Source organism: Xenopus tropicalis, chromosome 9 (genome assembly GCF_000004195.4).
Source record: "Xenopus tropicalis strain Nigerian chromosome 9, UCB_Xtro_10.0, whole genome shotgun sequence".
In the NCBI taxonomy this organism is placed as follows: Eukaryota; Metazoa; Chordata; class Amphibia; order Anura; family Pipidae; genus Xenopus; species Xenopus tropicalis.
This window is the reverse complement of record NC_030685.2, coordinates 70,383,997-70,400,731: the sequence shown is the minus strand read 5'-3', so window position 1 is coordinate 70,400,731 and position 16,735 is coordinate 70,383,997. Positions and strand designations below refer to the sequence as shown.

Genomic DNA, 16,735 nt, shown 5'->3' with positions numbered 1-16,735 from the left:
TACTCCTGCTCCTCACTGTGTCCTCCCACTCCCCCACTCCATCCTGCCGCTCTCTGCTCCATCCTGACGCTCCCCGCTCCTTCCTGCCATTCCCCGCTCCATACTCCTGCTCCTCACTGTGTCCTCCCACTCCCCACTCCGTCCTGCCGCTCTGCCGCTCCGTCCTGCCGCTCTGCCGCTCCGTCCTGCCGCTCCCCACTTTTTCTGTGCTTTGGTTTTTGAATTTTTTTTTGCTTTTCTTTTTTTTTTTGCTTTTTTTGTATTTTGTCTTTTTTAATTTTTTTCTGCTTTTGGTTTTTTTTTAATTTTCTTTGGTTTTGGTTTTTTAAAATTTTTTTTTTAAATTTTGGTTTTTTGGGTTTTTTTTTCATTTTCTCATTGCTTCCTATGATTAATCATTTTGCAGCAGATCTTCATCATGGTCAAGCATTGTGCTCTTCCACTGCCGGGTCCCATCAGTACAGAGATTTGCATCAAAGTGCACATCTCTTTTGGTTGTGGACCCTTTTACCATGTCATCTGTGCGTTGTCCACTTTCATCACAGTTTTCTGTGTTTGCTTTCTTCCCACCTTTCTTAGATTTCTTTCTAAAGATTCTTCTAAAGAATCTTAGAAATTTGCCTTCTTTTTTGTGCTTCCTTTGTGGGATCTCATATAAAGTGCAGAGATTTTCTGCAAAGCTGACTCGCTTTGCAGTGTTTTTCTCCTCTGCACCTTCACTGGTCTCCATTCTTCCTTCCTCGCTTCTCTCACTGCTCCTTGATCCTTCCTCTTCTTCTCCCTCACTGATATCAGAGCCCTCGCTGCTTTTAGGTAGCTCTTCTGCAGTGTTTTCACTGCTTGAGGAGCTCCCCATAGCAGTTTCGTAGCTCTCATCAGTGAGTTCGTCCTTTGGTGTTTCTTTCTCTTTCACTTCCAATATCAGGGCCTGCATATTGTCTACAACCCCTAATATGTCATCAATTCTGTCCTACAAGTAAAGCAAAGAATACATAAGTTCATCAGGCCAATCATTTTTACATTTCTAATTTCATACAAAAAAGTAGTTGTATTTTAAAATAAATAAGTCCACTTATAACATTTAAGAAAGCTGACCTGCTGCAACAATTCAGAATTTGGGAATAACTGGCCTTTGTTTTATACAGTAAATACAGGGTGAGGTTTGCACAAGTGTTGGGAGGTGGTGCATTGGGGTGAGGGGCAGAAGGCTGGGCATTGTGGGCTGGTAATTAAAATGTAACTTAGATGCAGGTACAAATGATTGCTCTGCAGCCGGATTCTAGTTATCACGTTAGTTGTAACCCCTAAACATTGCTGTTTGTCATAGATGACCAATAATTTGTCTATTTACAATGATAGCATTCTTTATGTGAAAAGGAATATCTAGAAGGAAGTATATGAAAAACTAATAGTGCAATACTGAAAGTACTAAAGGTAACAACAAGGAAACCATATTCCCTATGGGTAGTGCTTTAAGTTATACGGGAAGCCACAGTTACATGGGATGGGGGACACATACCATCGTACCAGCACAATGCGCCCTCAAGATGTGCTCTGCTCTTTGAAACGCACAGGCACAATATAGCTCATAAGCGAGAGCAAAACCGACGCACAAGGAACTGAGCGCGCAGTGAGGTCATCTGGACTCATTGGGAAGGATTGTCTTAATGGGAGGTGACTTTTTCGTATGTTCCGCAACTTTTTCGTCGCCGTCTTGACTTTTTCGTCACCGTCGCGAATAAATCGGATTGGTTTTTCCGCCGTTTACAATCGGTCAATACAAAAAAATTGCGACGGTGATGAAATAGTCGCGCAAAATACGATAAAGTTGCGGCGGTGACGAAAAAGTCGCAACAAATACGAAAAAGTTGCAACGGCAACGAAAAGACGGCAACATTTTCGTTTCTAATCCGAATTTTTGCCACTCGGGGTTTCGGATTCGTGGATTAGTAAATCTCCCCCTAAGGATAGTATTCAATTTCTGCTTATGATCGTGTGAGTACCCACCTAACTGGGGATTGGAACCACTGGGGTGAAAATGATTTCTCTTGTTTAACTACAACTTGCGTGCAGAACATTATTAATTGGCTTCCCATATAACTTATTGTAACCTTTAGAGTTTACAGTATTGCACGATTAGGGGCAGATTTACTAATGCCCGAACGGGCCGAAAGCGTCTGAACGCGTTTTTTCGCAATGATCGTTATTTTTGCGACTTTTTCGTCGCTGTTGCGACTTTTTCGTATATGTCCCGCGATTTTTTTGTTGCCGTTACGACTTAATCGGATATTTTCTGCGAATTTTTCGTCGCCGTTGCGAAAAAATCGGATTGGTTTTTCCACCGTTTACAATTGCTCAATACGAAAAAAATCACAACGACGATGAAAAAGTCGCGCAAAATACGATTAAGTCGTGACGCAGACGAAAAAAATCGCGCAAAATTAGAAAAACGCGCAACGGCGACGAAAAAGACGCAAAATTTTCGTTTCCATTCCAATTTTTTCCATTCGGGATTCGGATTTGTGGATTTGTAAATGTGCCCCTTAGTGTTTCATGCGCTTCCCTCTAGATATTCACATACGTAACCAACATGGTGAAGACCCGGTAAACAAAGGAAGCTGCATTTGAATATATAAATATTTATATATATAGAATTCTTTAGTGGAACATAGAGTATATTTATTATTTGCATACCTCTAAATGAGTCAGCGAGTCGATCCAGGCTTCCCGGAGCTCCTCTAGCTGCTCATTGTAGATTCCTTCTATTTCTGGATAAAAAGAAAAATATTTGTGAGATATGTTCTGCTTTACATAAACGATAAATCAAACCTTGTGATTAAATTGAAAAGCTGCCGAATGGTTAGGTTCTTTTATACAGATATTCTTATTTTCCTGCTTAGCTTTATATATATATAACTGGTAGAGATGTAGCGAACTGTTCGCCGGCGAACTAATTCGCGCGAACACCGGGTGTTCACAAACGCGCAAGTTCGCGAACTTTCCGCGTATGTTCGCAATTTGGGTTCGCCGCGGTTTTTTCCGCTGCGTTTTTTCTAAGCCAAAAAAAACGCCGCACAACCACACATGGCGTTTTTCAGCCTAGTACTGGTGTAAGCAAATCCCGTTTCCATGGTCCAATAGCGCGAAATAGCAAAAACCGCTAGGTCTGCCCGTTTTTACGCAACGCTTTTTCAACAAAGTATTTTTTAGAGAAATTTTTGCCCTTGATCCCCCTCCTGCATGCCCCTATCCAGGTCGTGGCACCCTTTAAACAAATTTAAAATCAGTTTTCTGCCCAGAAATGACTTTTCTAGGTTTTAAAGTTTGCCTTCCCATTGAAGTCTATGGGGTTCACAAAGTTCGCGAATATTCACGCTTTTTGGCATAAGTTCGCGAACGCGTTCACAAACTTTTTTTTTTAGGTTCGCTACATCCCTAATAACTGGAAGCTGCCATGCTGATTTTTTCTTACTTGTTTTTAACCTTGTTCTTAGTCATTTAACAAACAGTGCCTTCCAGTGGCTAAATTAATAAAAACAAGCAAAATATTTCTTTTTCTATATCCCTAATTGTCCCCTATACTGTCCTTAGAGGATAATCCATAGTACATTATTGAATGGTTATAGAGTTCCAAACTGTGTGTGTGTGTAGGTACATAGGAGTTAGCTTATGAAATATCTATTAAGGGTATATCAAAAGAATTTGATTATTACCTTTCAATTCTCGATCCATTTCGATTCTGAATTCTCGAATGACAATCTCGAAATCATCCACCTTTTTCTGCTGAAATATAAATATTTATATAATTAGTGAATTCAGGTTAAATGTAGACATTTCACTTCAAACTAATTCACTTTAAATTGAAATGCAGCCAGATTAACTACTGGGGCGCATCTGAGTTTCTTTAACTGTTACATTAGCTGATTCATTATTTTGATTTAGCATCTGCATACACATACTTCTAATAAGCTAATACTACAGATGCTTCTAATAAGCTAATACTACAGATGCTTCTAATAAACTAATACTACAGGTACTTCTAATAAGCTAATACTACAGATGCTTCTAATAAACTAATACTACAGATACTTCTAATAAGCTAATACTACAGATGCTTCTAATAAGCTAATACTACAGATGCTTCTAATAAGCTAATACTACAGATGCTTCTAATAAACTAATACTACAGATACTTCTAATAAGCTAATACTACAGATGCTTCTAATAAGCTAATACTACAGATGCTTCTAATAAGCTAATACTACAGATGCTTCTAATAAGCTAATACTACAGGTACTTCTAATAAGCTAATACTACAGATGCTTCTAATAAGCTAATACTACAGATGCTTCTAATAAGCTAATACTACAGATGCTTCTAATAAACTAATACTACAGGTACTTCTAATAAGCTAATACTACAGATACATCTAATAAGCTAATACTACAGATGCTTCTAATAAGCTAATACTACAGGTACTTCTAATAAGCTAATACTACAGATACATCTAATAAGCTAATACTACAGATACTTCTAATAAGCTAATACTACAGATACATCTAATAAGCTAATACTACAGATACTTCTAATAAGCTAATAATACAGATGCTTATAATAAGCTTGATTAGAGTTTAGGAGTGGGAAAAAAATTAATAAAACCCGCCAATTAACTTCAATGCATTTCACATATTTTTCAGCAGTTTCATGATTTTTTTGCTGAAGCGAAATGGGACAGATTGGCTCGTTAGTATTCCCTAGAGTTTATATTAGAGAATTTGATTTTAGAATCTGCATACAGATAGCTCTGACATTCTCCATTTCAGTTAAAAATGTCATATAAGCTTCATCTCATGGAATCCTACATGTAGAGACAGATTGCTGAGAGCGGATTGTGACAATAACTTTTTAAATGATTTTGTTTAGAAAGTCTCTTTCCATGAGATTTATGTTATATTAAATGTTTATTTTGATGAAAGTTCCCCATAAATTAAATATTTTAATATCCTTACCATTTTCCTGCATGGCAGGCAAGAAAAGAGTCTGGAAACCATTTTCTTAAAAAACTGTGATATCCTGGGATTTTTTCAGAAAGTGACTAGCTCGCCTTCGCACTCTGACTTGACAAAACCAAATGTGGCTGTGTCTGAGTGTGTGTGTTCTACAGCTAAACAGTGACCATTGTGACATCATCACATTGTGATGATGTCATAATGGCTCTGGTGTTTACATTGTGGAATACACTCAGCCTTAGAATGTCGTTACTATGGAAACCTATTGCACACATACCTACAGAGAGTTTCAATGCTCTAAATGGCAGTTAAATGGGAACTGTCATGAAAACAAAGTGTAATACAGGCTTCATTTCATGAAGGTCTCCATGTTGAGACAGATTGCTGAGAGGGGCATAGCGAAGAATCATTTTTAAAATGACTTTGTTTAAAAAGCTCCTTTAGATTACACATTAAAACTATACTTAATAGTTCCCCAGAAATTAAATACTTGTTTAATACTTGTTATTAAATACTTAGTTAAAACTTGTTTTCTAGCAACTAAATACCTCGCTTCCACCCTCTGACTTTAATATAATATCCAATCAATATCAAATGCCAATAACTAACCTTTAAATATTAAATACTCATGAAGTGTAAACTTTGACCCGTGCACAAAAAATAATAAAGAATCCGTTACTGGGTCAGGAGTGAGTTTTATAGTGATCGCTGATGCACAAATATCCAAATACAACATCCAGTATCAGGGCTGCCATCTGGGGGGGGAGGGGGGCAGTTGTGCTGGGCCTGGTGAGATCTACATATGAATTTGGGCCCAATTGTATCATTTAAGTTATGAAAATTGCACAAGTTCCCTATAAAGTTACACTAAAACTTACACAAGTTGCCTAGAAACTTAATAGGAGCTTACATAATGTGTGTAGCAAGCAGTGGCAATGCTGAGAAGCTTAACAGGGGCAGGCAGGGGCAAACTCCACTGACCATCAATGAATTAAACAACTTAGGCTGATGTCAGACGTGGCGTATTCTCTGCAAGCCGAAAACGCTTGCTTTGAATACGCCCCGCTACTGGAAATGCGTCCTACCTGTGCCTGCACCCAAATGAATAAGATACGCTCAGGTGCAGGCACATGTAGCCGAAATACGCATAAAAACGCGAGAGAATGTAAAGTCTGATGTTTTTATGCGTATTTCGGCTCAATGTGCCTGCACCTGAGCGAATCTTATTCATTCGGGTGCAGGCAGAGGTAGGACACATTTACAGAAGCGTGGCGTATTCTCGGCAAGCGTTTCTTGGCTTGCCGAGAATACGCCACGTCTGATATCAACCTTAAGGTAAATTCCACATTCCCCCCAATTAAATGACTGACTAAATATCACGTTAACTGTTTATCTGAACTGCTTGTTACAGAGTATGGCAGTTTATATTTGGATCTAGTTACTGAATTATATAAGCTATTAACTTCATGAACTTTCCAGCAGTTGAAGGACTGGTTATTGGGCCCCACAGCAAGATTATTGGGCCCCTAGACTTACTTCTAGACAATACACGTAAATTATGCAGAAACTTGCAAAGGTTGAAAGAAATGTACTTAAGTTACTTATCAAGCAATGAGAGTACAGAGCAGCGTGACAGGGGCAGGTAGGGGGGTAGGGTCTAACTTAGGCAAGCTCCACTGAGCCCCAAATGAACTGACTGACTTATTAGCAAATTAATCATTTTTACTATATATATGAACTACTACTGACTAGTTATTGGCCCCCTAAATGTACACAGGTGACAGAGGCAGGGAGGTGGGTAGGTTAAACTTAAACTCCGCTGACCCAGTGAACTGGCTGTTAATTAGCAATGGAACTATTTAAATGAACTGCTTATTATAGAGTAACATTATTATTATTTATACTATTTACTCAATGATATGAGCATCTTCTACAAGAACTTTCCAGCAGTGGAACGATCAGTATTGGCTCTTCACTTCCTCCTGTTCCATATGTTGGCCCCACTTATTGGAACAATAGAAATGTCCCCATGCATAAGCAGGGCCGCCATCAGAAATCACGGGGCCCCTCACAAGAAAATTTTCTGGGCCCCCCTCCCACCAGTACAAAAGGACTCACAGCCAGCAGGGCCCCCCCTAATACATGGTAGCCAGCAGTGCCCCCCCCTAGTACATTGGTAGCCAGCAGTTCCCCCCCCGTACATTGGTAGCTAGCAGTGCCCCCTAGTACATTGGTAGCCAGCAGTGCCCCCCTAGTACATTGGTAGCCAGCTGGGCCCCCCCTAGTACATTGGTAGCCAGCTGGGCCCCCCCTAGTACATTGGTTGCCAGCAGTGCCCCCCCCTAGTACATTGGTAGCCAGCAGTGCCCCCCCCCTAGTACATTGGTAGCCAGCAGTGCCCCCCTAGTACATTGGTAGCCAGCAGGCCCCCCCTAGTACATTGGTAGCCAGCTGGGCCCCCCCTAGTACATTGGTAGCCAGCTGGGCCCCCCCTAGTACATTGGTAGCCAGCTGGGCCCCCCCCTAGTACATTGGTAGCCAGCTGGGCCCCCCCTAGTACATTGGTAGCTAGCTGGGCCCCCCCTAGTACATTGGTAGCCAGCAGTGCCCCCTAGTACATTGGTAGCCAGCAGGCCCCCCCTAGTACATTGGTAGCCAGCTGGGCCCCCCCTAGTACATTGGTAGCCAGCTGGGCCCCCCCTAGTACATTGGTTGCCAGCTTTGCCCCCTCTAGTACATTGGTAGCCAGCTGGGCCCCCCTAGTACATTGGTAGCCAGCTGGGCCCCCCTAGTACATTGGTAGCCAGCAGTGCCCCCCCCTAGTACATTGGTAGCCAGCAGTGCCCCCCCTAGTACATTGGTAGCCAGCAGGGCCCCCCCCCCAGTACATTGGTAGCCAGCAGTGCCCCCCCCCCCAAGTACATTGGTAGCCAGCAGGGCCCCCCACCCCAGTACATTGGTAGCCAGCAGGGCCCCCCACCCCAGTACATTGGTAGCCAGCACAGCACGGAACAGCACAGCACGGAACAGCACAGCACAGCCCCCGGCCTCTTGCCGTCTTCAGCGGCAGCTTCACACTCCTCCGGCGAGGTAGTTCCTCGACGACGCCTCTGCACTTCTGAGTGCCGGCAGAAGACAGGCCCTTTTATAAGGTTGCGCCCCGTGCGTACTGACGTGTGTACGCACGGGGCGCAACCAATAGGATCACCCGCTGACCACCAATGACAGGGCCCGGAATAGATTTAAGGGGGCCCGAGCTATTAAGAAAACCGTAGCACAGCCGGGCCCCCTTTTAAGGTTAAAATTGTCCGGGCCCGGGACGAATGTGCCCCCGTGATGGCGGCCCTGTGCATAAGTATGGCCCATCATATGGTTTCCGTTAGGTTGGGCTGTGGGCAAATTAGTTAGAGTCTGTTAATTGTTGGACCATGTATGCCTACCTTTAAATTATTCAAAATCTATTGTTGATTGGTTTGATACCTATATTAGTAAGTAAGCCCCCCGGAGTTATTGTTACCAGCACTTTCAGTATGAAAGGAATTCAGTTGTGGGGATATGAAAAATGGAGATAATTGCATGTGACTGAGTAAGGGAGATAGGTGGGATAATAGCTGTGGCGTTACTGCTCACGTTTAGCCACTTGCCAATTCAACTCATTGTATAAATGCACATATTGTGTCAGTTTTATACTCCCCTGGACTATGGTATGATGAGAAGTGTATATAGTGTATCCTTTAATCTATTCTCTCCATGCCTTTATCATGTCAAGTTTTCCTAACAGTTCTGTCTAACCGTGGCTATTTACCTTTTGTGAAAGCACATTTTCATGCATAGTTTAGTTACTAAGACAGGTAACGCTATGCTAATGTAGCACACAGATTGCAGGGATATCAAAATCATAAATAAAATCATAATACTGGGAGCCTTGCAAGGGTCATTTACTTACGCAATTTGCCATGTTTTATACTTGAAAAATATTTCCCAAAATTCCAGCTTGAAGGAGTAGGAAAGACTAAATCACTGGGGGGTGGCAGATATGGATCTGAGCCAATCAGCAGGAATCTTCCTCATAGTCTTACAAACTGAGCATGTACACCCGGTCTGGGTCTCGGTGCAGGAACAAGGCATTATGGGAACTTTCTTTACACAGCTCAGCATTTTTTCTTCCTGTTAGGCTTCTGATCATCTGAATGGGAGGAATATGGGGAGACTTAAGGGAACTATTGAGAGAACTGAAGGTATGCCTGCAGCTTGAGATTAACTCTTTATTAGCCTTTCCTTCTCCTTTAAAACACAAAAGCAGGCATTTTTGGGCGGACCTCCCCTCCCCTCCATGTACCTGCAATCAAGCAGAAGCTGTACTTTTTAGTGCAGATACACGGGGATGCGGAAGGGAGCAGATCCCCCTCTCTAACCCTGCAGACAAAATGCTCTCCTACATAACCATAACCATAATATTGTACCATGCTGACATCTAGAGATAATACAGCAATATTTCTGTATGACAAATATAAAAAAAAATATAAAAAGGTACCCTGTCAATTTCTAGTGGTTTAGAAGGGAATGTACTAAGTGCTACTGAATTGTAGGCAAAGAATCACAACCGTCAAAGGTCTTGAAAAAAAAAAGAATTGTAATTGTAAAACTGTTTCATATTTTATCTTTAAAATTTGTAAATAACTAGTGATAGTCAAATCCACAATATTTATAGTGCTAATAGTTCTATTTTTATTGTAAGGCTTAGATTTTTGTTTGTACTGAAACGAAACCAACAAATTATTGTAAACTTCAAGTTCCGCAATAAAGAACAGAGTTCAAAACATTTCAACAATTACAGTGAAATGCCAATTAATGTAGTGTTGCCTAATTACTCTCTGTATAACCTGTCAGATGTACATATTTATATGGACTGGTTATTATAGAATAACATCAGCAACTTATATTGGGATCTGTTTACTGAATTATATCAGCATTTCCTACATTATCTTTTCAGCAGGGAAATAATGGCGCATATTTGGGCCCCACAGCAACATCATTGGGCCCTTACGCAATTTACATAACTTATACAAAAACTTTCAAATAAATGTATTTATCTTGCTTATAAACTCCACTGTCTCCTCCCCAATTCAAAGACTGACCTATTAGCACATTTTTTTTACTATTTTTGTGAACTAATACTGACTAGTTATTGGGCCCCTAAATTTACATAGTTTACGTAACCTTGTGCAAAAACTCATAACTTACAAATCAAGCAATGACAGCACAGAGCAGGGGCAGGTAGGTGGGAAGGGGTTAAACTTAGGGCAAACTCCACTGACCCCCAATGAACTGATTTATTAACACATTAATCAATGGAACTGTTTTTTAGAGATGTAGCGAACTAATTTGCGCAAACATCGGGTGTTTTAGCGATGTTCGTAATTTTGGGTTCGCCTTAGCTGGAGTCAAATTTTGACCTCTCACCCCAGAGCCAGCAGATACATGGCAGCCAATCAGGCAGCTCTCCCTCCTGGACCACCCCCGGACCACTCCCTTCCATATATAAACCGAAGCCCAGCAGCCATTTTACATTCTGCCTGTGTGTGCTTGATGGGTTAGCATAGGGAGAGAGCTGTGCAGGGGTTTGAGGGACAGTTTAGGTAGCTTTGCTGACTAGTAATCTACTTTCTACTGCTCTGTATGTAGCTGCTGTGGACAGCTGTCCTGCTGATCTCATCTGCTGTAACCCAATAGTCCTTGTAAGGACTGCTTTTATTTTCTGATTACTGTTACTCTTCTTTTCATTGTGTACTGCAGCTCTGTCTGTGTGTGTTGGAGACAGGTGTGCTGCTCATAGTAGTGCACCAGCACCAACCACACATTCACATCATTTGTTTTTATTTGTGTTTTTTTACTTTGCTACTCTAATTTATAGAGCCCAGTGCTATTAGTCTAGCTGTGTTGGGGACTGGTGTGCTGCTCCTAGTAGTTCACCACCAGCACCAACCAGAGATCACTTTTTTTTTTATTATTATTAATTTTTTTTATAATTTAACTTACTGTTCTTTAACGTGTCCAGTGCTGTTTGCTGTTATTCATAGTAGTGCACCAAACACGTTACACATAGTAGTGAAATTGCATTGCAATAAAATCACCTGAGCGACGTTTTTCCACCAGCAATAATATATTCCGTATCCACTACTGCGGCGTTTTGTCTTTGCGTGGGAACCGGCTGTAACCTTTACACGACTTGATTGGCATGTAGACGCCGGACGTTTTAAAGCAGTTTATTACACAAATTTAGAAATGTAGTGTGATTTCTGCCCTTTACAGCACAAAACGCAGCGCTGTGTCAACAACGTATTTTTCAGAGAAATTTTTGCCCTTGATCCCCCTTCGGCATGCCACTGTCCAGGTCGTGGCACCCTTTAAACAACTTTAAAATCAGTTTTCTGGCCAGAAATGGCTTTTCTAGGTTTTAAAGTTCGCCTTCTCATTGAAGTCTATGGGGTTCGCAAAAGTTCGCACTTTTTGGCAGAAGTTCGCGAACTTTTTTTGTGAGGTTCGCTACGTCTCTTATATGAACCGCTTCATAACCCACAAAAGCACATCCCATCATAGAAAAGTGCTGTGTTTTCATTGTTTTATTATACTGAGATTCCACCCCCCGGTGCAAGCTGTGCCACTACACTATGCAATCTGGAAGAAAAAACTGTAGAAGACATTATGATGCAAATCTGTGCACATTTTTACATTTGGGTAACTTTCACCCTTAAGGAAGGATAATGGGTAGTGATGAGCGATTATTCTTTTGTCATCTGCGGCAATTCTTTTGTCGCATGGCTATTCTTTTGTCTCATGGCTATTCTTTTGTCGCCCGCGGCTATTCTTTTGTCGCATGGCTATTCTTTTGTCGCATGGCTATTCTTTTGTCGCGCGCGGCTATTCTTTTGTCGCATGGCTATTCTTTTGTCGCATGGCTATTCTTTTGTCGCCCGCGGCTATTCTTTTGTCGCATGGCTATTCTTTTGTCACATGGCTATTCTTTTGTCGCATGGCTATTCTTTTGTCGCATGGCTATTCTTTTGTCGCATGGCTATTCTTTTGTCGCCCGTGGCTATTCTTTTGTCGCATGGCTATTCTTTTGTCACATGGCTATTCTTTTGTCGCATGGCTATTCTTTTGTCGCATGGCTATTCTTTTGTCGCATGGCTATTCTTTAGTCGCCCGGCTATTCTTTTGTTGCATGGCTATTCTTTTGTCGCCCGCGGCTATTCTTTTGTCGCCCGCGGCTATTCTTTTGTCGTGCGACTGTTCATTTCGCCCATCACTAATAATGGGACAATGATTGAAAGAAAGAATCCTAGCTTCTCCCATTTTATAAGTTCTTACCCATAGTTAAACCCAAACTGGTTTCAGTGTGCTTCCAACTCTACACAGAATGATGAGAATGTTAGCTTTTATCAAGGAAATTGGGGGTGGGCTTTGGGGCCTGGATATATCAGATCTACTCTTATTAAACTTTTTTGTGCTTGGTGAATGCACAGTTGAATTTTCAGTACTTTCTGGAGCCATGCAATGGCTTGAGTTGTTTAAATTTCAAATATCCTTTATTATGCCAATTTTCATTTTATGCACTTTGTGCCGTGCAGCACTGGGGCCTGAATTTGATTCTAAAGGAATGTTCTCTTCATGTTTGTGTCCGTTTCCTCCTGCACCCTAGTGTGTGTGATAGTCATAGGGACCTTAGACCTTAAGGAATCATTCCCTGTTCCTTATAGCAACACAATTATAAAACTGCAGCAGCAACACATTTTCATTTAACAGATGGACTTGTTTTTACTAGACAACATGGACCCCAAAATATCTTTTTGCTTTTTATGAGTGAATCATTAAAAGAACAATTCATTTTGGATTCATTATTTGGATCATTCACCTCAAAAGGTTACAGAACAACTTTCTTTGCTCATATACAGTCATTTAATGGCTGAGTAAATGAGGATTCTGTTGAGGAAAATAGGACCAAATACAGCTAGAAAAACTCTACACTCTTGATGCAGAATAAAGTTATTATGGTAAGCAGGAACAATTCACAACTTGATAGAATAAGAAGAAATAGTTAAGATAAAAATAAGGGTCATTTTCTATTGAGCTTTTGTATATTAGGGAGCCAAGTAGCTTACCTGTCAAAAATAATCAAAGCCGAACAAGCCAAATAAACGGTAGCAACTGTTTGATAGCCCAGCCAGGCCTGGATTGGTGGAGAGGCCACAAAGGCCCGGGCCTAGGGCGGCAAAAATGTTGCAACGATATTTTCAAATGTTGCTCCCATACGGAGCAATGGGGACCTCTCCCCACTACTCCCTATGGGACTGTAAATGTATGCTCATGCACACTCGCGACTGTGCGGGGGGGGGGGGTGTTCGCGAGTTCGCACATGTATGTTCGGGGGGGGCTGCAACGCGCAGCAATATAATCTGAAACAGTATGTTGTAATATTACTCAGCACAGCAGTGTAACATTGATTGAAAAGCTGTTTGACAAGTTCTCTTGGGGCTCACTTACTAGCTCTTGGCAAATTTGCCCCGTGCAGTACATCTTGGCAACCAATCAGCAATTTTCTTTGATCAGTCTACTGTAATCATTAATCATTAAAACCAAATCCCTTATTAGGATGACATGGGTTACTGCAAAGGGCAGATGTTCCCAGTGTTAGGGTTATAGACACCACTGGATCGGCTGAGCAGTTCTGGGCTGTACCAATTACTCTTCTCAGTGGGAAGCATGTAGTTATGGGGTATCGTGGGTTAACATCAGTAGGACACTTGTGATTACTGAAAGGGGACATTTGGGTAATGTGGCATTCATGGCAGCAGAGAAGATGATTAAATTAATGAATTAATAAATTAATTAAATTCACAATTAAGTTGCATGGTTGAAAAAGCACCCTGTCTGCCATTACCCTTATCTTATAACCAATTCAACTCAATGGCACTCTGCAAAGTAAAGTAGCACAACAGTATCAAAAAATGGTGTTTATACAGTAATACAGTTCAACTGGTCCTGATAACAACAAATTGGAAATTAAATGTAGCTGTTTATTGTTTGTTATGATTAATGGATGGGGCAAACTCTCCTCTCATTGTTACTAAATAGGGGTCATTTACAAATGCAAGTGCAGTTTCAGGGCTGCTAAATTGGCCACAGTCAGTTGTGTGATAAATCCTATTAATTCAAATAAGGGGTGGGCATCTAATAATGGTCCCTGTCAGAAGTACAGTAGGGGGGATAGCCAATCACAGCCCTGCACTCACACAAGCAAAGACAGAATTCAGTTCCCTATCAAGTCAGCCTAGCTACAATGCAGTGTGCCAAGTGACACTGGCTCCCTGGCTTATAAGGCATAAGGGTTGATTCACTAAAGTGCAATAAAACAAGCGCTATTTATAGCATGCGGTAAAAATTTTATTGCGTCTTATTTTTTGCATCTTAACGCACGACTCACTAAAAGGATATTTGCGTTAATTTAGACGCAATGCTGTTTGCGTTATTTAAGCTGCGAAGACTATTTACGTGTGGTATTTGACGGAACCCACACTAATTAACGCAGCGCACTGCTTGCCGCGCGTGTTTGTGAATCATGCGTTAGTATTATTTCTGCGCGCGGTAATTAACACAATGCGTTAAAATTAACGCATTCGGTTGCACACTATTTAACGCACGCGATATGTGACTTAACGCATGCGATAATACTTTAGCATATCACACATTTTTTTCGCGTCAATTTTAACGCAAAAAAGCATACAATAACGTTTATCGCACTTTAGTGAATCAACCCTATAGAGGTGTATAATGCACTGGCACATTCTTTTTTTTCACAGCTCAGGGGCAGGGCCGGAACTAGGGGTAGGCAGAAGAGGCAGCTGCCTAGGGCGCAAAGATTGGGGGGCGCCAGGGAGGAGCCTCTCCTGCCTACCTCTCTAGTCTGTGCTCCGTTGCGCTTCTTATCGCATCTCTCCCCCCTCGCAAAAACTGCGCATGCGCGCCAACACATGGGGGATGGGGGCCATACGAAGCGATGCACAGGTGCAGGGGCGAGGTGACTGACCGGGTTACTTATGGTGCCTGGTCGGCTCTGCCCGCCCTGCTCAGGGGTTCCCAAGTTTGTCTGCGTCAATAAATGCAGCAGACATGCGCCTAAAGAATTAGCCACACTCGTCACTGTGACAGCAAGTACAGGAAGTGGCGGCAACCTAACGTAGAAATTATCCGGTGCACATTTTCACTTTGAAAATGCAAGCACAGCTTTATATGCAATTGGCAACTGCTATGACATTCGAATCATGAAAAAACATTGTATTGTGGGTAAAAAAAATACAGGCATTATGTCTAAAATTGCACGATGCACACTGCACTTGCTGTTAGGGATGCACCAAATCCACTATTTTTTGGATTCACTCGAACCCAGAATCCTTTGTAAAGGATTTGGCCAAATACTTAACCGAATCCAAATCCTAATAGGATACGGAAGCGAGCGCGGTGAAAAATTAATATGAAAAATATGTGACAAAAAGTCACGTGATGTTAAGGATTCGGTTCGGCCAGGAGTATGTATTCGTCCAAATCCTGCTGAAAAAGGCAGAATCTTGGGCGAATCCTGAACCAATTTGGTGCATCCCTAGCTGTAACCCCTGCTATATTGTAAATATAAGTGTATCTGTATCTAATTCTAATTGGTACTTCACTGTTAGAAACCCTCTTTTGTTGCATCTGATTGGCGCACCATTGTGTTTTAGTGCCATCAGAAACTCGTCTACATACAGAAATGGTGCAGGCTAAAATAATTGGAGGAACAACTGCAGGCATGTTTGGAGGGCAATGTAATCTGCCTGAAACTGCTAAATAATCCGAATCTTTGTACCTCCTGGAAAGGGTTTCATGGGCATCAGATGCCAAGAATATATCCCAGAGCCCCACTCTAGTGAAAGTGACTGCAAGGAACACTCGCTTTGTGTAACAGAGCAATGTACTATGATTGAATTACTATTTGGGATTTTTGCATTCCAATGAATATTTTCAAAAATACAGGGATGGGACTTGTTATTGAGAATGTTGGGGACCTGGGTTTTTTTCTGTAAATTAGATCTCCATACCATAAGGATAAAAAATATAACATTAAATTTACCCCTGATTTACCCCTTTTTACTGTGTATGTTAATATCTCGGTAAGATGTGTCGGTAAGGCAGCTTGGGAAAGGCTCTTTTCTGTTTCAGCACAAAAGTGCCCATAAACAGGGACACAGGGAAGTCCATGCAGAACCTGACTGGCCTACACAGAGCCCTGACCCCAACCCAACTGTACATCTGTGGGATGAATTGGAACACTGACTGCAAGTCAGGCCTGATCCCCGACATCAGTGCCCAACATCTTATGTATAATTGGAAGTAGATCCCACCAACAACTTTCCAACATCTAAGGGAAAGCCTCCTGGGAAAAGTAAAGCCGCTATAGCAACAAAGAGAAAACCAGCTTCATATGAATACTCTTGGTCTGGGAAGGAGACTTCAGACAGGCAACTAATGGAATACTATTGGCCATATTGTATATACCATTTAAATCCTGCAGCCTTCCCCTATCCAAACACTTCAGAGCAGAAGCACAGTTGTACAGCATGGCCAAAGATAACCCATCCTTCCTTATAGAGAAGATAATATGGTCTTGTTGTTGTTAATCAACTTACCTGAGA

At 41.6% G+C, this 16,735-nt stretch overlaps 2 protein-coding genes across 2 annotated transcripts in view; one reads left to right on the top strand and one right to left on the bottom strand.

The window, feature by feature from the left end:
• Positions 1-16,735, top strand: part of scn2a (sodium channel, voltage gated, type II alpha subunit) — a 161,118-nt gene that overhangs the window by 23,310 nt on the left and 121,073 nt on the right. The gene's annotated exons all lie outside the window — the stretch shown is intronic.
• Positions 340-3,778, bottom strand: LOC116407655. Its single transcript, XM_031893393.1, has 3 exons — positions 3,714-3,778; positions 2,695-2,768; positions 340-970 (listed from the first exon to the last, which is right to left on the bottom strand). The coding sequence occupies exons 1-3, from the start codon at positions 3,730-3,732 to the stop codon at positions 392-394; spliced, it is 672 nt and encodes a 223-aa protein (XP_031749253.1). The 5' UTR covers positions 3,733-3,778; the 3' UTR covers positions 340-391.